General features: G+C 46.9%; 1 protein-coding gene across 1 annotated transcript; it reads right to left on the bottom strand.

Annotated features, from left to right (window-relative positions):
• Positions 1-6,056: 6,056 nt before the first annotated feature.
• LOC100822713 lies at positions 6,057-11,630 on the bottom strand. Its single transcript, XM_010241634.3, has 9 exons — positions 11,241-11,630; positions 10,125-10,246; positions 9,599-10,043; positions 9,412-9,518; positions 7,927-9,325; positions 7,608-7,838; positions 7,284-7,517; positions 6,926-7,188; positions 6,057-6,835 (listed from the first exon to the last, which is right to left on the bottom strand). The coding sequence occupies exons 1-9, from the start codon at positions 11,412-11,414 to the stop codon at positions 6,364-6,366; spliced, it is 3,447 nt and encodes a 1,148-aa protein (XP_010239936.1). The 5' UTR covers positions 11,415-11,630; the 3' UTR covers positions 6,057-6,363.
• Between the last annotated feature and the right edge of the window lie 8,713 nt (positions 11,631-20,343).

Below are 20,343 nucleotides of genomic sequence, written 5' to 3'. Positions count from 1 at the left end.
GGTTGCCTCAGAAATTCTTCCGGGTCGCCGTCGAGGCGGAACTCGAGCGCTCGCCGCTCGTCTTCTGCCTCCGGTGTCCAGCCCGACTGTCGCCCCCGGGAGGTGCCCGGCTCGTCCTTGATGAGGAGGCGAGGTGGCCGGGAGGAGGAAGAAGAGGAGCCAGAGCCGGAGGACGCCGTGAGGTAGCGGTGGCGTCCTCCCCCTGGCCCTCTAGCCGCCAGCAGATACTTCAGTCGCGGCCGGTTGCCGACCGCGATGTGGGCCAGCAGGCCGTCAAGGGTGCGGCCCGGCTCCCCCCACCAAAGGCGCCGGCCGATGCTGTTGTGGCAGCCCGTCGGTGGTGCGGCGGGCTCGTACCACGCCATCTGCTCCACGTGCCGGCGCTCGAAGAATGCCGGCCACTCCGTGCCGGTGTGCCGGTCTCACGCCGGCAGGAGGTGCTGCGCCGGCGTCAGCTCGTGGAAGAAGGCCTCCGTGATGGCGGCCTGCCTCCTCGGCTCTTGAGGCACCGGCGGCATCGGAATGCCACCGGTGCTTAGCTTCCAGTCGCCAGAAAGCCGAGTGTCCGGCGGGCACAGGTAGCCGGCGCGGTGGAGGCCGTCGGCTTCCGCAACCGTCAGCCAGCGACGGCACCACCCGTTCGCGTCGGCACCGTCCATTCTACAATCGAGGGAGGGAGATGGATGGCGAGAGGAACAATGGCGAGGTGGGCGAGCGCCGAAGATGCGTATTATAGGTAGGGAAGGCAAACCGGCAAGCGGTGTGAACACGGCGATAGTGCGTCGGGAATGCGCGGGGGCGCGACCGCGTGGCAACCGGTGGGTCTTTACCCGGCGACCGCCATTAATCGCCTCGGGCGCCGAGAAGAAGCTGGTGAGGGAGATTAATACCCACTGACAAGGCGGGCCCGTCGCAAGAACGCGATGCCCGCTCGCCTCCCCGTGGGCTGGGTTCGGTTTGGAGGTGCCGACTAACTTTCTGGGCCACATCGTCTAAAAAATCAAACTGGGGAGGCCGGCTGGGTCAAAATTTTCGCGTCGGCGCTCCCCAAGCCCGTTTAGGGGGTCTTTAGGGGGGCCTTCTGGAGATGCGCTAAGCAAAACTTTGAACGTATCAATCTGGATGCAGCCAAGCCTACTAGTGCAAAAGTTCCATAAGAATAACGAGAAGAACGGCCCCTGCAAGACCATCCTCGACGAATTACTAGGGGCGGCGTTCTGCTATAAAAAAGAGAGTAGACCGCTCTCTTATTTTTTTATGGAAAACAGTGGAAAAATTCCTCTCTATTATTTTACAGTATTTATGTAACAGAGTAATGTACATAATTATGTACATGGCTAGAAAGATAAACTGAAAAAAGGTTTGTCTCCAATCCCTGAATTGCCGGCACGTTTTTTCCTAGCTCTATGCCAACCTTGGCTAGTTCATGCTTGTAAACTTTTTTCCATTTGACTATTGAAGGATATTCTTTATTTTGAATTCACATATCTCACTATCCAAATTGCCCTCGAAGCCAAAAATAACCTGTGCCTCGGCAGGTAGGTACTGGTAAAAAACCTTAATTCGGAAATTCCTTTTTACCAGTCTTGGACCTACGGAGCCGGTCTAGCCTAGCATGCGCAAGATACTAGAGGCAAGACATAACATCAACTCACACATGTGAAAATGAAATTATCTTTGTTTCTAAATATAAGATGCACTAGTTTTGTCCTATGTCAAACTTCAATCAAATGATTGAAAAATATACTCCAACATCTATTGGAGGCCAATTTTTCAATATGAGTGATATAGTATTGAAATAAAGTAGTAGCATGTTTTATTAAGGGAGCACATCCGCCGAGTATAAAATCATCACATAGTAGGATACAGATCTAGTATTTTCTGCGATTTCGCCCAGTCCGTCATAAGTGTTGATATCCCTTTTGACGAGGATGTACCATCGTCGCCACACCGTGGACCGTAAGAGTTCTTGACGATCCAAAACTTCTTCCCACTAGTTTGGCCATACCGACGACCAGCATGGCATGGTGCGTGTCCATGTCGCACGGACCGTCGAAGATCAACCGGCCCCGTATAGGGGTACTGCCCCTCCGAGGTGACCCGTTCCGGCGGATCCACTCGAAGCCCTTTCGCCTAGAGTTACGTTCGTCCTTCGGCGTGCAGTCAACAACTCGTTGAATCTAGAGGTTGACCGTCACGACATGGCAGAGAAGACACTATTAGGAGGGTCAAAACACAAAAATGCACAACTTGTAGTATAAAAAAGCAAGTATAATTTTTTAATAGGGGGGCGGGTACGCCCCCCCCCCCCCCCCCACACACCTTTGGCCCTGGCAGCCTTTTTCACAATGGAACTCGGAAGAGTAGTCGGTGCTGGTGAAACTTAAGTCGGTTAATTTGCGGTTTGGCAAGTGCCAACCGAACCCGTGTAGGGGTATTGTGCGTTCGTTCCGGCAAGAACCCCTTCCACTTAGAGTTGTGTTCGATCTCCTATTCTCCTTCGACGGCGAGCAATCCACTACCTACTAAATCGATAGGTCGGCCAACGTGTCTGTCTTTATTTAGCTAGTGATTCGATGGCTCCGACTGCCGCGAAGGCCCAACTGTTAGCTGCAATGAATGATTCAGGAAACACCGATGATCAAGAGCAGAGATCTTTTCTTTTCTGCATCAGCCAATTTCATTATAAGAACATTAGGGTTTATGGCTCGTATTTCTCTTCTTAGCGATGGTGCCGTTCACATTGAATACCAAGGGTTTGAGGCTAGGGGGTGAAACCTCTGATAGTGTCATTTTTAGAGTCATCATCTGTACACACGGTTAAGATTTCAAGTTTAAACAAACTTGTTTTTAGATTGAGTCCAAGCTAAATTAATAACCATAATATAGCTAACTTTTAATCGGACATTTATTTGTGACGTCGCATGCATAAATCATTCGGCATAATTAAAAATAAAAATATAATCGTGTAGGTTAATTTCCATCAGGATTGTAATCGGCCAATCAACTTAGGTTCTTACAATTAGTACTGTACCAGATGGTCTTTCCAGCACATTACCAGTGTATTCCAGTACTAATTTTTCTTAAGTATTTACTTAAATACACTTTAAATATGTATAAATTACCGAATTTTAAATTCCATCAAGTAATTATTCCAGATCAATAATAATTCCACAGTGAGGTATTATTTCCAAATGGAATTAAATAGTTACATTACAGTAGAAAAACTCCATCAAGTAATTATTCCAGATCAATAATAACTCACATCTTTCTTGCCACTGTCATATACCAACTGCTATATGAGTCATATACCAACTGCTATATGAGTACAGTAGAAAAATACTATCTTAACAGATGTGATTGCTATAGCAAAATACTGTAGCCGTGCGGCAGAAAAACTCTGGAGACACGTGCCCGGCCCTCTTCAGATTCTTCATTCAGACATGTTCAGCTCGGATATATTGAGTACTCCCTAGACGATTTTCGGGGATTTCGCTCTATTCCCCCCAATCTTCACTTTACGCCACGCCGACTCTCTGTCGTGGAATTAGACCAAGGGTCGAAGACCCATACCATAGGACCCCGTCTCCCCTATCTTATCTTTCGCGCGTAGGAGATCGAGACACGGCCTTAGGGCTATGGGGAAAGTAGATCGATTGCCCTAGAATTACAACTACATAGAGGGTCTCTACAAGTCCATAAAGAAGTTTCCAAAAATTGATCGGTAGTAGTCCAGTCGCACCCGAACAATAATATTCCAGAGGGAAATGCACCTAAGATTAGACGATTTTAAACATAGATACATTCATATTTTGACAAGTTTGAGACAAATAATATGAATCGAAGGGAGTACTTCATTTTCTTTTTTTGGAAACATGACGATTTATTAGCAATGAACTAGAAGGCTCCTAGCTAGTTGTCACTGCAGCAGCTTCATGGCCACAAGATTCATATGAAGTCCACACTACGATATAAAGCAGGGGGGCCAGTGCAATAGCCGACGTAAGCGCGACCCATGGGCCGTAATAAACGAGAAACATGATCACGATACCCAGCATCAGAGCTCCAAATACCACCACGCTGGTCCATTGATCGAGGATCGAGGGGTCAAGGTTTTAGTCGAAACGAGATGCAAGTTATTCTTGATCGGTCTGAAATGATCAATTAAACGTGCGAAGACGTGGAACAACTTACCCCTGCCTCAACGGTATACCTGGGCAAACCCCGGGTCAGGCTTCATACAAGCCTGACGGTCAAACCTGAAGCCCGGCCCGAAGCCCAGAAAATAGGCCATTTAAGCATTAATGTAATTATTTTCGGAATAAATAAATAAATGTATTTTTATACATATTTTTCCTAAAAGAATACTCAATTTAAACCATTTCGGGCTTTCGGGCTAGGCTTTGGGCGGGAAAGTGAAGCCTGGGCCCGGCCGGTACACCGGGCTTCAGGCCGAGCCGAGCGGGCCGAGCCACCCATGCCCAGGTATACTCAACAGCGGTGATCGGCTCGCCCGCGTCCACGATGGTTTGCGTGCCTTTCTCGAGGTTGAAGACGGAGCTCGGCTCCACCATACCCAAAGCTGATGTTTTGCCCGCGCTTTCCTTCGGTAGGCGCGGGATGCGTGTTCAGTCTAAGACTTCGCTAACGGTTATGTGTGCGACCAAAATAGGCCCGTTCTCTTGATCACCTTAATTTGACGCACTTGGTTATTTCACCATTCACGTATTTCTGATAGATCCTATGTGTATATAGGGCTCAGGCTGGTGGTGCGCGCGCGACTACCGTATTCTAGTCGGAACAGGAATCTGGACGATAAGCAATTCGTCTCGGTTTGGTGGTCGATGAAAAAACCCTGTATGCGTGCGCCTTTTCTATTTTTTTCGAATCGTTCTTTTTCCTCCAATGAAAATGGTCTTTTTTCAGGGTGGGTGGGTGGGGGGGGGGGAGGACGGGGCAGGGGTTGTTTCCACAAAACTGCGTTTAAGAGCATCTTCGAGAGAGTCCTCAACCCATTTCCTATAGTTAAATTTGAGAATTTTGACTAAAAAAGCTCTCTAGCAGATGTCCCATCCCATTCCCCGTCTCAATCCGTCCCCCAAATTGAGCTTAGAATTCCCCACGTTGAGTAGGATGGAGATTCCACGTATCAATCTCAGATGAGAGAGAAAGAAAATGGTGGGAAGGAGAGACAAATCAGCCCTTTCTGAATCTTGATGAGGTATAGGGAATGAAATATGAGGAATTTGTTGGAGAGGAAGATGATTTGGGGAGGGTATCTTTTATGAGGAATCCCTAAATAGAGATTTTGGGGAAGCAAATACGGGAAAGCTTTGGACATGCTCTTAAGCGTTGAGTTAGATAACCTCTCGTATAGACCGCATCTGGTAGATATAATCGTTAGGAATGGAAGTTGTAACTTTGCATCGAATAATGGTTTCACCGGATACGTCGACCCAGATGCCCGTGGCATACTGGACCTGGGTCCATTTACCGGCGGCGAGGACGCTGGAGGCCACTTTGGAGGCAAGCGCAACATGTGCATCAGCCCCCGCATGTCCCAGGAAGACAACGATTTGGTCGCGTGTGGCGCCCGAGGCACCTGCAGCTAGGAGGGAAAGCATGGAGTGGAAGGAGAGCGGTGAGAAGGCGAGGTTCTTGTCCTTTCCGGGCCTGGCGAGGAGACGCGTGGAGAGTGCAGCCAGGTCCCTCACGGCGTCAGCGACGTGGTTCTCCATTGACATGGCTTTGGCTCGGCGAGGAAAAACGGCGGCGGGGGCGCAGATCTTGGGTGACAACGCTTGGTACGCTTAAAGATAACTGTTTTTACTTTCTTATGTGCTAAGCAAACCAAGCCGTGGACTGATTTTCGTTTTACAAACCATATATCCGCAACATCAATGTCCTTCCATGTGTGAGCTCTTAGGCGCGCGTTGACTCTCCAGTCCCCACACGGAGCTGCTCGAATACGGATTCCTGCAATATTTCGAGTGTTTTTGCACCATTGCTGCCTTCCTGGCAACAACACGGCCAATTGTACCACTGCACAAACAAACAAAGTATTTACAGTATAGACAATTAATCACATTATTCAATTGTTATATTACAATGACTGCACCATCATATACGATTGTACGTGACATCGTTTCCCCCGGATGCAATTGAGCATCTCTGGTGCCCGACTAAATTCTGATGCAGGTACATCCATATTTGCCCTGCACCAGGAATTTCTGAACATGCTAAACTAACCTACTAAGGACACCTATAAATTGCTGTACAATGCCTTGTTCCCAATGCCACCCAGTGGAACAAGAATTTACAATCCACCGAGCGTATTCACAAAACCGATCAAACTATTCACATTCAGGCAAGTGCATTGTACCATGGGCCGTGGACCTTCTCCGTGACCGTTGCCACCATGATCAGCACTTCAGACGCCTTCACCACCCGGTCAGCAAGCTTCCCAGCACCGACGCGGCGCAAGGCTGCATCGGCCAGCTTCTGGCCCTTCATGCCGCTGCCACCAAGAACGACACCACGGAAGGCGCAATGGACCGCCCGGGAGACCTTCTTGAAGACAACGTCGCCATCCTGGAGGCTCTTAAGGAGCACTCGGGTTATTATCTGCCTCCTCGACTGAATCTTTTCATCTGACACAGAGCCAGCTGAGGCTGAAGAGCTCATCATCGCCTCCACGATCTCTTCAGTACCGGCCTCAGGGGAGCTATCCAGCAGCTTCACCAGAGTGCCGAAGAGTTCTGAGATGACGTTCTCCAGTTCTAGGGGAGTGATCTTCGAATTCTCACTCATCAGAACTTGACGCAGGACGAGCATGCTGCACAAACAGTAAATTCAGTTATTACACAATGAAAATTTTAATCATTTCCACCGACTAGGCTAAAAGTACACGTACAAAATAGTTTACCTCGTAGCCATCACAATCACTTCTTGAAATTGACCCTGCACAGCCCTCAATCTCATGAAATTAAGATGGAAGCTCTCAGGAGTTGACTGCAATTGCAAGCCCTCCATACCACTAATAAGCTGTAACAAGCCAATCCTAACGAGCTTGTCAATCTTATCTCCCTTGCACTCCGGCAAACCTGAGCTACCTGCTGCAGACAAAGAAGCTGCTTGGGGCCCTGGAGCTCCATGTCCAGATCGGAGCACAGTAACAAGAGGCTGAGCCTGCAACCAATGATTAAATTTAGTGACAGGAGCCACACAAAAACTGTAATGCTGCTATGTACCCGATGTTAAAACACACCGTGTTAAAAACTTACATGATCTGCTGCTGGTAGAACTGAAAGAGCGCCCAGGTGTTCACTCCATTCTTCTTCAACGATGTTCTTTGATGTTGAAACCCACTGCAGAGTAAGAGGGAGAGAGGATGATGCATTGGCAGGAGGTCCATAGCGATCATTGAAAGCCTTCTGCAGATACTCCACTCCAGCAGAGCCTGTTATCATTGGTTGCATCAGCTGAATATGTGCCTTACTCACTTCTACTTGCAGTTCCTGTTTATGATGAAAGTGTTAGAATTCCAGAGTTTAAAAACAAGTGCAGTTAATTCTAGGACTAGTTTAATGTATTAATTCAGAACAGACCTTTATCTCTTCCAGAGTGAAGCGCAGGCCTTTGATGACAGCAATGACAAATGAGCTGATAGCCTTATCATTATTAACTTCAGAACTTGCAGCCAACTCGCTCAATAATTTTTCATGACTTTTCTTCATCTCATCCTCCTTTGCAGCAGCAGATAGTTTCCTGACCATGGCCAGGGAGTAATGCAAAATCTGCCCCAGATATTGCGTGTCCTGGGAGCCTGACTCAAGTACCTTTCATACGGAGAGAAACAAAATTATGTCAACAGTTCATGAGTTATAAAGAAGCAAGTCAATAAAAAACATAAAATTAAGATCTTACCTGAGACAAAATTTCGATGTCAATGTTCGCAAGTATTTCCTCCTTCCATTCCTTGGGAGCCAAGTCGTGCAACGAATCCCTCACTTCCTTTACCAGATTGATCAGTTGGCTGTAGTCAGGTTTGTCTCCTCTCATTGAGTCAGTAAGCACATCCCAGAAAGCTTTCTCCATTGCTTCCCTCAATTTGGTTTGCAAATCCTTCTCAACAGTGCTGGCAGCATCAGATTTGCCAGCAAATGCAACACCGTTCTTATGAAGCATCTCATTGACCATGTGCTCATTCTCTGTTGGCAGGTTCACTGGTGTTGTACTGCTTGATGAAGAAGAAGCTCCGAACAAAGATCGGACAACGGGCCTTGATCCTTCAGCAGCTTTCTTGGAACTCGGACTAATCTCAGATGGTGGGAGCTGTCCAGACAAATTAATGCCCAGAGGAGTAGATATGTTTGCAACAGGTGTTGCCAATGGATTTCCATTTTCCTTTGCTTCAAAGAATTTTGACCTTGCATCTGAGAGAGCAGAGTTCATGCGTTCAATGCCTGCATCACCACTTAGATGCTGAACTTTCTCCCTTAGGAGCTTTTGGTCGTCAGTAACCTGCTTCTGAATCGCCTTCATATCATGAGTGAGGTTGTGTGACTGGCCATCAGCAGTTAACTTACATGTCTGCATCATTGATAGCTCAAGCTTGCATGCAGCCCTAACAAGATCACCCTCCAATGATCTTGCATCTTTTACTTTCCACACCACAAAACGGTAAAGGTATGCGCACCAAGCTTTGTCAAAATTAACCAACTGAGTCCTGAATTTACTCTGACCAGTAATTTCAGAAGACATCTGGTGACTAGATGATTCAGCAGTAAAAGTATCCAAGGATGGCTGCCTTGAGGCTCTTCCTGGTCCCTCAAGTACCGTCTTAACCAACAGCTCGAACTCCCTGATAAAGTCTGTCGCCGACTCCATAAGTAGCTTCTCTTGCTCACCTTGTCCACTTAAAACAGCACTAGGGTGAGCCAGAACCATGTAAGCACAGAGTACCACCCTCAGTGAGTATCTAGATGATTTGCTTATCTCAGAACTTCTTGCCGGCCTCTTCGCTGCAACCCTTGGTTTTCCTTGTCTGTTAGGAGGTGCCTTTCTCTTTGGAGATCCGAGGTGTTTCAGTAGATGGTCAATATTTTCCACAGATGACAAACCTGCTGACTGACAGAGAATCAGGCGTTTCTCCAGCCGGTCAAGCAATGCCTTAGTGGCCTCAAGAGCTGTCAGAGATTCCATTGACATAGCTAATTTCTCAAACGGCATTGCTTTGACAGATTTTCCGTTAATTTCCAGGGCATCATAAGCTTGAACCAAGGCGAGTGTTGTCTTCCTGGACTTCACAAAGCTTCTCCAGCACCTATAGTAGTACCGAACTTAAATTAATTCTAACGTACAAATGAAACCAAATAATTATTCAAATAACGTATTGTAAGACAGAAATACCTTGCCAGCTTTCTTGAAAGAATATCTGCATGCTTGATGTAATCGGCATGGGCAGAACTGCAAGGACTTCCTCTCTGCTTCAAATACTCAGCCCTCTTCCTCTTAGCCTGTGCCAGTAAGATATCCAATCAGGTAAGAAGTAGAATGTAAGGACTAAACTGCAACATCAGCATAAGAGAACACATACCCTCTGAAGTTTGCTTTCCAGCTGTTCTTTTAGTTTCATCCTCTCTGTTTCTCTCTGGCTGCACACAGTCTTGGCTGCTCGTTGGATATGCATAAGCCGAGCCTGAGCCTTCCTCTTCTCAGCTTCTAACAACCCTAACCGTTTCTTCTCAGCAGCAACACGCTTCTGCAGGATCTCAGATCGCACCCGCTCTGTGTACTTGCTCTCTGATGTCGCCTTCTGCACCAAAGACCTTGCTTTTCTCTCCTTCAGGGCAGCCCGCCTCTGCATATCCGCATGCAAAAGGCGCGTGCGGTTTTCCGCTGCCTGCCGGACACGAGACTCAACTCTAGTCTCAAGTTTTTCCTTCTCCTTCTCAAAACGCATCTCCACGTCATTCTTAGCAGCTTGTCGGAGTTCATCCAACTTGGCTAGCCGGTTCTGTGCCTTTGCCAAGAGGCTTAACCTGTAAGATTCATATATTAGTCTAAGATGCTCCCTTGAATAAGATTAAAAATAACAAATATCAGGTCCTGTTCTTTCTGACCTTTTCTGCTCAGCTGCCTGAAGCTTGGCTTCAAGACGCTGTCCGTAATCTTCCTCTTGAGACGACCATGATGGGCTGCGCGGCTTCTTCCTTGCTTTGCAGGACAACCATTCATAGAATTGCTGTGGAAGGATAATTTGAACATAAGCTAACTTGATCAATCATGTATCACTAATTCACTGCCAACCTTCTTTTAACAAAATAGAATATCATTGTCTGGTAGTTTCTAGACCCTACCAAAATTACAAGAACCAACAGAAGTACAGAAGTTGCAACCAAACTTTCAGTACTACAACTGTACAAGTGCAAGGTAAGTTACTTCTAAGCAAAACCAAGTAGTCGGTGGTAAAAGAAAACTATCCTACCAAACTACCATAATTCCCTACCACCGAAACAACCTGAAACCAATTGCTAACTCTAGCAGTCGCAGAACTTGTAGTTTTATTATTTGATTATAGAAAGAACCTATCTTTTTTACAGGAAACTTGGCATAAATCGATGCAGACAAATAAAAGTCGTCACCAATAGTTAACACTTTCACGTAGCTACAGATAGGACCACGAGCCGATTGCAATATTAATTGAGTCAAACATCGGAAAATCCCAAAGTGACAAAAACCGCAGCAAAATCTAACAGAACGACAATTTGTGCACACGTGAATCCAACTTCAGCTCACGACTACCTACCGCTAAAAGGATCCCCAAAGAATGTTACTTGGACTCCCCCAGGAATCGTAACAACCAAAAGAAAGCCACCCGAAGGCTCAAAAGGAATTCTTTCGCATACTCTCAACCTCACAACTCAAATTCCCCGGACGAGTCTATTAACATAAATCACAGAACCAGTTAACCGAAAAGGTAAAGTCGGAATTCCCGTTCGGACCTAATAACAGTCTAAAGTTGCTGTAAAATCCTCCAAAATTAATACCACTTCAACAGCAGGAAATGCAGCTATCATTTCACCGCTTAGGGAGAACAATAAGATATTATACAGGACTTGAATTCACAGTTCACGCCCCAACTTCGCAATCCACCACGAGAAGGAAGAAGAAGGAAAGGGAAAGAAAGATAATAAAAGCACGAAACAAAAACAAAGGTACCCGACAGAGACACATACCTGCCTCCGGTGGTCGGCCTCCTTGAGCTTGGCCTCGATTTCCTCGGCGCTCGTCGGCCCGCCGCCGCCGCCGCTCCTCCCCTCGAGCAGCCTCCTCCTGATCCGCGGCGGCAGCCTCGCCGCCGCCCCATCCTCCACCGGTATCTCCAACGCCACCGGCTCCCGCACGTCCATCTCCTCCTCCCCGATCAGACTCTCCCCCCTCCCTCCCCTTCCCGATCAAACCCGAGGGCGAATCCCACAAGCAACCTCGCAATCGCCCTCTCGCCTCGCTTCCTTCACCTCTGCTCGTCCCGCTGCTTTACTCCTCCACTTGTTTTTCCCCTCTTTTTTCCTCTCTCTCGTTCGCCTCTCGAGTTTAGTTTGTTCCGCGCCGTCCTGGGTGCGCCACGCGTGGCGCTATATAGCGGTACTACCAGGTACCCCCAAAGGAAAGCGGTTTCCCGAATCGCAAAGCAGATCGGACGTCAGTGACACGAGTCGAGACGGATAGGGGAAGGGTGTTTCGGTAATTTTGTCAAGGACTCACGGCGTTAGGCGCTTCAGGACGGTTCGGCAGTTGGGTCCGGGTTGACCGAATTGCCCCTCCCGACTCCCGACGGCTTTGCTTCTCCGTTTCGGGGGTCCAGCTCAAGTTTGATTTGGTTTGAGTTCGGCTCCGAAATGTGATTAAGAAGTTTGGTCTTTGGAGCGTGTATCGGTTTAGGACGCTGATTTTTCTTCTAATCAATGATGATTCTGCCTTGACAACGATAAGAATTAAATGAAATATATGCGTGTACTACATGTGTAGGGCAACAGACAGGGATATCTTGCGATAAAATAACCAACATTGCAACACTTTTAATTTTAAAAAAGCATTGCAACTCTTCGAAATCCGACAATTCGATTTGTAAAGTATGCAAGACATAACAAGTGACAATACTTTTTAGGGGTGACCAGGAATTATGTGTCCCTCCTTTTTTTTCTTTGACATCAGGTAAAGAAGTGTCCCGTTTTTTTAGATTAAATTGCGCTTTGTGTTGCTGGAGTTTAAAAACTTACTCCCTCCGATCCTAAATTATTTTCGAAATATTACATGTATTTAGATTTTAAGAATAGATATATCCATATTTGGGATTTGAGACAAGAATTTAGGATCGGAGGGAGTACATTGGGAATTATATTCTGCATCATATCTCTTTTGCCCGATTTTTTCGGATCGTCCCCCGCGTTGCTCTAACTTAGGGCGGCTCCGGTGGGACCCCAAGCCGCTTGTAGCCTTGACCTCCTTTCTTGCTCTTTCCCCTCACCCCTGCAGGCGGTCATCGTTGAGCAAAGCCCGTGAGGTGACGACAACGTCGAGGCTCTGCTGGCGGTGCGAGCTGGCGTTGGATGACATGGTTACACGTGATGACCGCAAGTCCGCAACAGTGGCAAGGTGGTTGCAAAGCAAGGACACCTTCCATGTGCATGCGGGATTCATGTTCACGATGAGGGCCTTCGACTCACAAGCAACACAGGGAAGGACGAGATAGACACTCCACACAAAGTCAGATCCATCGCCGCACACATTGCCGACCTGGGTTGTGCTTGCATTGAAGAGAAAAGAGTGGAGACAGCGAGGAGCTTCCCGGATCCGTGCCGGAGTTGACTAGGCCGTGATCTATTGGCGAGCAACAGGACGACGTGCATCGGCACCAGCGAGGCGTTGAAGGTTGATTGGTCGACGGGGATGGGGATCATGACAGACACCCAGTTGTTGCTTCGGATGAAGAGGATCTACCGCAAGGCAATGCAGCTCCGGATGCCGACACGAGCGGAGATCACAAGACAGTTGTTGTGGATCTAGACGTCATCGTGGATTTTCGGAGGTTGGGGATTGCCGAGTTGTGTCCTGCGAGCAGCAGGCGGTGGCCACCTGCACGGATGCGTCTAGCGACGGACACCATGTTTGGTCTGACTCAACAGAAGGTGGATGGAAGGTGGTGAGATAGTGACCAAAAGCATAACAATATGAGGCATTTCCTGCTTTCAGTAGCTCCTCTAGCGGAATCCGGCTTGCGAGATGTTATCGCCCGGCAAGGGGATTGATGGCAAGTCGGTCACTTGTTATAGGTTTGTGGTAGGTTGGTGGAGTTACTGTCGTGAGGCACACGACCTTGTGTTTTTTCTTTTTTGGCCGACTTGTTCGACATTGTTGTCCGGCGGTGCGTGACACGTTTTGATTTATAAATAATAGTCGCTTATGTGCACCAACCGATTAAGAGGACGACGGTATTACTCCTTTAAAAAAAACATATTTGCTTGATGGAAAGTTTGCTCCGAGCCAAAATCTGGGCTAAAATTGTGCTAAACAAATTGAGTTTTTTTTCGTGAGGGTAAGTTGAGCTAGTTCTTGTTTAGAAGAAATGCCAAGCCTCTCGGTTCAGATCTGTAGATTGTTGGGGATGCCGTAAGGATGTTCCATGTAGAATATTTTTTATGAATCAGAGTGTGAGAAATTGTTTTGGGTCTTGTACCAAGTCACAGTCACAAATGTTGGAGAGAACCCTTTTTTTGACAAAAAAAATTTGACAATGTTGGAGAGAACCCTTATTAAAAACTTACTTCATGAGTCACATTTTCTCGTATGAATCCAGTGCTTTTTGTATCTTAGTATCAGCTCTTAGTAATTAACGATCTATTGTTGTTACTATAATGATGAGATAAAATACACATTTCCTTAGTGATTATTGGAATGCCTAGCACTTAAAGAAGTGAATCATGTCTCTATCACCTGGCCAATGTCCGTTCCTAAGAGAGCGCGTTCAGACATGGGGCAGATATTACTGTTGCCCCATGGTAAAGTTCCCGAGAGAAAGCGTCGCGTTTCGATACCTGCCAATGGCAATACTACTACTCCGTACGTACAACTTTAGGATCGGAGATGAGACCGTTGCCTGTCACCATTGTCTGCAAGGAAACGTGACACAAATAGAACGTTTCCTTGCTGTCGCTAAATTATGCAACCAAACCCGTCAGCCTGCTCCACGCCGCACGTGTGATCTTGCTCAATTTCGGGTGCAGGGACGAGGTTGTTCGAGTAAAACCAGCCAGGGTTAACGTGTGTGTTACCTGCAGTATGATGTACGAAATGCATGACTAGTAGTACCTCAAAGGCTACCGGTGGACAATATATATTCCAAATCTATATTTTTCTTTGGGAAAAAAATTATTTGTGTTTTCCACGTGACCGTGAATTTCATTTTTTTAAGTGTGCCTTTTATATTTAAAACCAAGCGTAATGCTTAAAAACGTTTTCTATAGCGCCAAATTTGCTTTTTCACCCAAGACGCAAAATGTTTCTTTTTCCATAAAATTTATGGTCACGCATGAAAGACGTGGATAGGTGTTGGAAAATATTGAACTTCTTCGACGCCTTCATTATATGCTTTAAGAGAAGTGCTATGCGTGTACGGTCATTCTAGTCCCACAAGACACTTGCATATTTGGATTTTTCATTTATGTGGCTCGCGGTTAGTGTCGTGCAAATCATACTTGAACCATCATACGCAGAGAGGTTTCGGTACTTCTAAGAATTTACTACTTATAATCCGGAGCATATTTTCTCAAGTGCAAATGTGCTACTTTGGACTTAAATCCTTTTTGGCTACCAAGCGTAAAAAAAAACCAGAAAAGTAGGTGAACCGTCGTCTGTAATGTTTTGTTATCTCTTAATTGCTGAGAAATTACTACTCATAAGCCAATCATTAAAAAATCCCAGGGTCGCATAGAAAATGTGATAATGGATGTAATAGTGCGCAAATGTCTGATTGATGTATCTAAATCTAAATTTACTAAATGTTCAACTACACAGTGACATGAATTATTCAACATCGTCTCACACATTCATTCATCCTACCTTGAGGCATCGATGGTTGGTTTTAAATTTTGTGCTTCCGTCGCTTTCTTGAGATTTAGACTTTGGAAACTAGTACTGAAAAGAGAATGGTTTTGATTTAAAGCAACCAAAAAGTGGGATCGGTTCAACTTGTATTATAAGCTACTTGTAAGATAAAGAGGACCCACCCTTACGCTTCTAATTAAATTGAACTTTAATTTTGTTCAGTCACCAGCCAGCAAAAAGAGTTACGGCTTCATACGTTCCATCACTCCGTATCCTCCCTACAGTTCTAATTCGAGCGGCTTTTGCATCATACGACACACAAGACACAGGCATAGTGTTCTAGCGGTGGCCCTAGCAAAAATCAGGTCCTGAAAGTGACGGAGGTTGGTAGTAGCTCGTGGCTACGAGCCGGAGTAGTACGTTTCATTTTATTTTCTTGAATGAACTTGAGATAATTAAGCTCTATCCGCACCAAACTTGTCCACGCATTACATACCCCGGTTCCTTCTCGTCACATCCATTCCAGCTTCTTCTAATCCGTCAATTGCCATTGGTCGGTCAAACTTTTTTTTTTTTGCCGTGAAAGGTAGGAGCTCTGGCATGCAATATTAGAAGAGGAAAACCAAGTATATGTACAAACGATCGAGGTGAAACGAGAAAGAAAGCCAAAGATCGAGATGAAACGGACCAAACGCAGTTGGCCGGTAGGACGGACTGAAAAACTCGAGGAACCACAAAAAACCTCACGGCACGGTCACGTGAGAAAACAACCCTATGGATGTCAATTGCATCACGAGCAAGCGACGCGATAACGAAAGCAAGAGCTGTCACGGTCTGAAAGATACGACGGTTGCGCTTTTTACAAGTAGGTCGGTCAAACTCAGCAGCCGAATCTACTGTTCGAACCGAAATTTCGAGGCTTCGAGCTAGCACCGAGGCTATGCATCATATCTGTATCTCACAATCTCGAAAAGGAGTCTGATCTCTCCACCACGGCCGGAGTGGAATATTCACCATGCGTTCAGAGTTAGGTAAGTGTTCCCATCGTTCCAAACGGATAAAGCTTTGCCCAGTTGGAGGAGCACTGAAAAAAGGCCGAAACTTCCTCTCGAAATGAAACGGCGAGTAAACAGTCCGTTTTCGCAATAAAACGCACATCGCTAGGTAACTTAAAGCGAGTGCCGTACCACGATAATTAATCCTACTAGTAGACCGATCGCATCGACACGTTTCAGGACAATCCTACATATGCTCTTTTTTTGTTGGCTCTGTCAAAGCGACAATTGATCCTACATAATTGGAGCAGTGCTAATTTTGACTTGGGTATCATAATCGTCAGTACACCGATCCAACGCTATGCATGGTGCAACGTCGAGGCAGTTGCGCTACCATACACGGTACTCCTCTATTGTACTGTACGTGCTTGCTACGGGCGTTATCCCTCGCAATTTGGTACGTTGTGTTACATAATTCCTTCGTTTCATAATTCTTGTCTTAAATTTGTCTAAAAAATAGATGTATATATTCTTAAAAATTGTTTATATACATGTAAAATTTTGACAAGAATTATGAAACGGGGATTACTTATGCATTGTCGCATGAGTTGGATTGTAGCTTCCTGTACGCCAGAGGAATGCACCGGATCGGATCGATGTGACGCCACGCTAACATTTTCGTACTTCCCGCGGCTTCCGGTTGACATTTGGCCAAAAAGGGCCAGATTTCACGGTGCACAAAAAGTAAACCACACGTGTGACTAGTCACCTTGTCGGCGTGGTTAATTGTGTGAGGAAAATCCGAGTAAAAGGGTAAAATCGTTCTCACGGTTAAGGTCAAGGGATCCAGGCATTCAGCAGATACTTGGACCAGTCAGCTAGCCTTCGCATTAGGTACCAGGCCGCAGCCAAACGACATACAAGTGCGGCGCCGATCTTCAAAGCAAAGTACTGACTCCGTCCGATATCGAGTGACTCAAATTTACCCAAATATGAATGTATTTATGCCTAAAAAATGTCTAGATACATGTAATAGAAAGTCACTTAATATTGGATGGAGGGGTACATTTCTAGATGGAGGCTAGCTAGCGTTACTTCGCGGTTACCTTGTTCCACTGTACTGCTGCCCTCCGACCGCGTCACTGTTGTCGCCAAAGGCCCAAAAGAAAGCCTCCATCCATCGCTCCACCCCTCCACCAAAGCCATCCCCGTCCAGTCCTGACAGCTACGGCTAACTAATCCCGTATTCTCGTTGCCTCAGCAACAGAAGCACGCCCAACGAAAACCGTCACACCAATAGTTTCTATCTCATTGGAATCGTGACGCGCAGTGCGAGAGATTTCCTGAATTATCATATCATCGAAGTGAATCGCCGTGCGACGACTTCGTGCTTCCTTCGGCTTATCAACTATCAACGGCTTAACTAGCTCGTCCATGGGCTCCAGCAGCTCCCCCAACTTGTTCTTGCAAAGAGCAAAAAAAGAAGAATAGTGCCCCGCTTGGGAACTGCGTAAAAATCTCCACCCGGGAGTGTTCACCAGTGTGTTTTAGCGTGCACAAAGAACACCGGTGAATCAGAATCCTCTTGTGTTGACTGTGTTTGGGAGAGGAAGATGTTTTATAAAACAACCACCCAATTTCCTTTCGATTTCACCAAAATCTGAAAACAAAGCACCACCGAAAAATTGAATCAAATCATAGATCAACAATCTGTCGGAAAAAAATAATCCAAAAACGGATCACCAGTTCACCACCCAGAAATCGGATCAAAGTTTGGATCCCGTCGCCACAACCTCCGCTGGTTCCCGCCGCCACCGAGCCCCTCCGCTGGACCCTGCCACCGCTGCCCGGCCTCCTCTGGACCCCACCGCCGCCGCGCCACCTCCGCTAGACCACGCCGCCGCCGCGCCGCGCCGCGCCGCCTTCACCAGCCGTGCCGCACCGTTGTATCTGTTGCTTGCAGCCGCCTCCGCTGAATGCCATCGTCGCGAGGGAGGCCGGATCTCGCAGCCGCTCCACTCGATGCCTCCGTCACCGGATCCCATCATGGCCACCTCCGCTCAATCCCATCTTTAGGACGCATTCGATTTGATTGCTTCGTCGTCGGGAAGTTAGACGTGCCTGTACTGGTCTATGTTATTTTTCGGGTGCAACAAGCCCAAAACGAGCAGAAAATAATACCAAAACGTTCATCAAGTGAACTTTTGTGGTTGGACCGGAAAATAATTAGGCATGTAAATTACACCGGTTTTGGGCGTGAAAACGACGTTCCAAACGGTTGCTAGAGCTTTCGAATAGCGCCTTCCTCGTCAGCCGTCACCTCGGCGCGTAGCTTGCGTGCGGCGTGAACCCTCTTTGCTTCCACGCCTGAGTCCCCAGAAAGCTTAGCTTATCCAAAGCGCAACGTTTGACGCTTATCTTAATCAAGGTCAGCCTCACGTTTCCAGAGCGCGGATCGACGAGTCCATTCTCACTGCTGCTCCTCTCCGGCCTGCGAGAAAAGAAAAAAAGGTTGCACACGTGTCGCACGCGACAAGTCAGATTGTTCCATGGGATCGTCTTCCTTACCTGGACAAGAAGCCGCCGTGGCCCAGAGCTAGATTCCCATCTGGCCCACATATGTACATGGGTGCCCGATCATCCAAGGCAACCGATAAGAATACTCATCTCCTTTTTCTCCAAAGTGCGGCTATTGACGGAGGCGGCTACGGCAGCATAGAAATTGGGCTAATAATTCTGGGGCGTGCAGTGGAGGGGTGGTGGGAGACACAAGCCGAGCCAGACGAATTATGATTGTGATCCCAAAGCGGCACCACTTCCATGTGGAGATTCCTAGGCCACACATGCCCGACCCCTGCCTATGCCGCACAAGGATAAATACGTGTACGATCCATGGAAAACAACGTGTGCAAAGAGGAGAAAGTTCTTTGCTAGCCTGCAGGCCCACATATACTTATGACTCCTAAGATGCATGCTGAGACTGTATTTTAGGATGCGCCTTAGTTTAGAGGGTAATTAACCCTGCAGACTCTCCATCGTCTTTAATAGTTAATCACCTCTGTGGCTGTGGCTGTGGCTGTGTGTCGAGTGTGTGTCGCGGTCGTGGGGGATACCGGCGTCGACGTTGCCTGCAGTGGTGGCGCATTATGACGCGGCCGCACAAATTGGCGTGGGCCGAGAGCGAGAGCCAGAGGTACCTCTGTGCTGTGGTCACAGGGAAATCGGGACATATGCTTCCGTGTCCTCCTCTCGCTGTCTACGGGTTTTGTCATGATAGGTTTCGTTTTTCTGTTGGTTGTGGGCTGTAGTAACGAGTTTCAGATATTTGTCATGATGTGAGCATCCAGGTGTGTGTGCTAAACCATATGTGCAGGTAAGGGATGGCTTGCTGGAGTGGAGAACTTATGCTTGTCTTGTAAGAACTGAGAGCTGCGAGACGTTCCATTCAGTCAACGGAAAAGGCTCTGAAGAGAATACACTGTATACTTAGTTGGTTTGTTTACAATCGCTCCGGAGACTTGAGAACTTGCTACCTTCGACGTAATTGCCGACGATCACGAGGTGCAGGTGTAATTTCGTACTGCACATGTGTCGTGACTCACAAGGATTTGACCAAAATGTCGTATGATGATTTTATAAACTATGGCTAAATTATTGTCTTTGCATAAGACTATGGCTAAATTATGGTGAGCCAAGCAACATCGAATTTGGAATGGAAGCAACGTACTAATTGACTCAATAGATGGTGTAATCAAAGTTGCGTCATAAGTATGTGCTCCCGAATGAAAAGAACAATTCTCAGACTCCTGCAGCCTAATGAAATCGAAGGAATCTTTCAAACGAAAAAAGGTGACTTAGAACTGAAAGTGAAAGGGCTGTCACATGAAGCATACAGAGTTGGGCCGGCCCATTAGTGCAAAACTTGGACTCCTCCAACCCTGAATCAAGAAGCAAACCATTTCAGTACGGGCTTCTTGCTTCGCCAGAGAAATAGGTTTTGCTCAGTCATCCTGGAGACGGAATGTGCAGACCTGGTACGTCTCTGGAGGAGCGTGGAACACATCGAGCAGTTATTGCTCACATTCTTAGTGAAATTGATGAGTTGAGTCAGTTTTTTACTAGTTTTGAAGTGTTTTTTGTTAGGCGTGAGGCCAATGCTGCAACACATGAGTGCGCCTGCTTTGCAGCTAGCAGTGGTGTGTCTTTAGTTTGGGATGAGTTAGTCCCTAGTTTTCTTACT

The sequence above is a fragment of the Brachypodium distachyon genome, chromosome 5, assembly GCF_000005505.3.
Source record: "Brachypodium distachyon strain Bd21 chromosome 5, Brachypodium_distachyon_v3.0, whole genome shotgun sequence".
Taxonomy (NCBI): domain Eukaryota; kingdom Viridiplantae; phylum Streptophyta; class Magnoliopsida; order Poales; family Poaceae; genus Brachypodium; species Brachypodium distachyon.
The sequence above is the reverse complement of the archived record's forward strand: the minus strand, read 5'-3'. Positions and strand labels throughout refer to the sequence as shown.

Coding starts and splice junctions, on each gene's coding strand:
- LOC100822713 (XM_010241634.3), bottom strand. CDS start 11,414: ATGGACGTGCGGGAGCCGGTGGCGTTGGAGATACCGGTGGAGGATGGG. Junction 7,839..7,926: donor ACATCGAAATTTTGTCTCAG/GTAAGATCTTAA, acceptor TCCGTATGAAAG/GTACTTGAGTCAGGCTCCCA. Junction 7,518..7,607: donor TCACTCTGGAAGAGATAAAG/GTCTGTTCTGAA, acceptor CATCATAAACAG/GAACTGCAAGTAGAAGTGAG.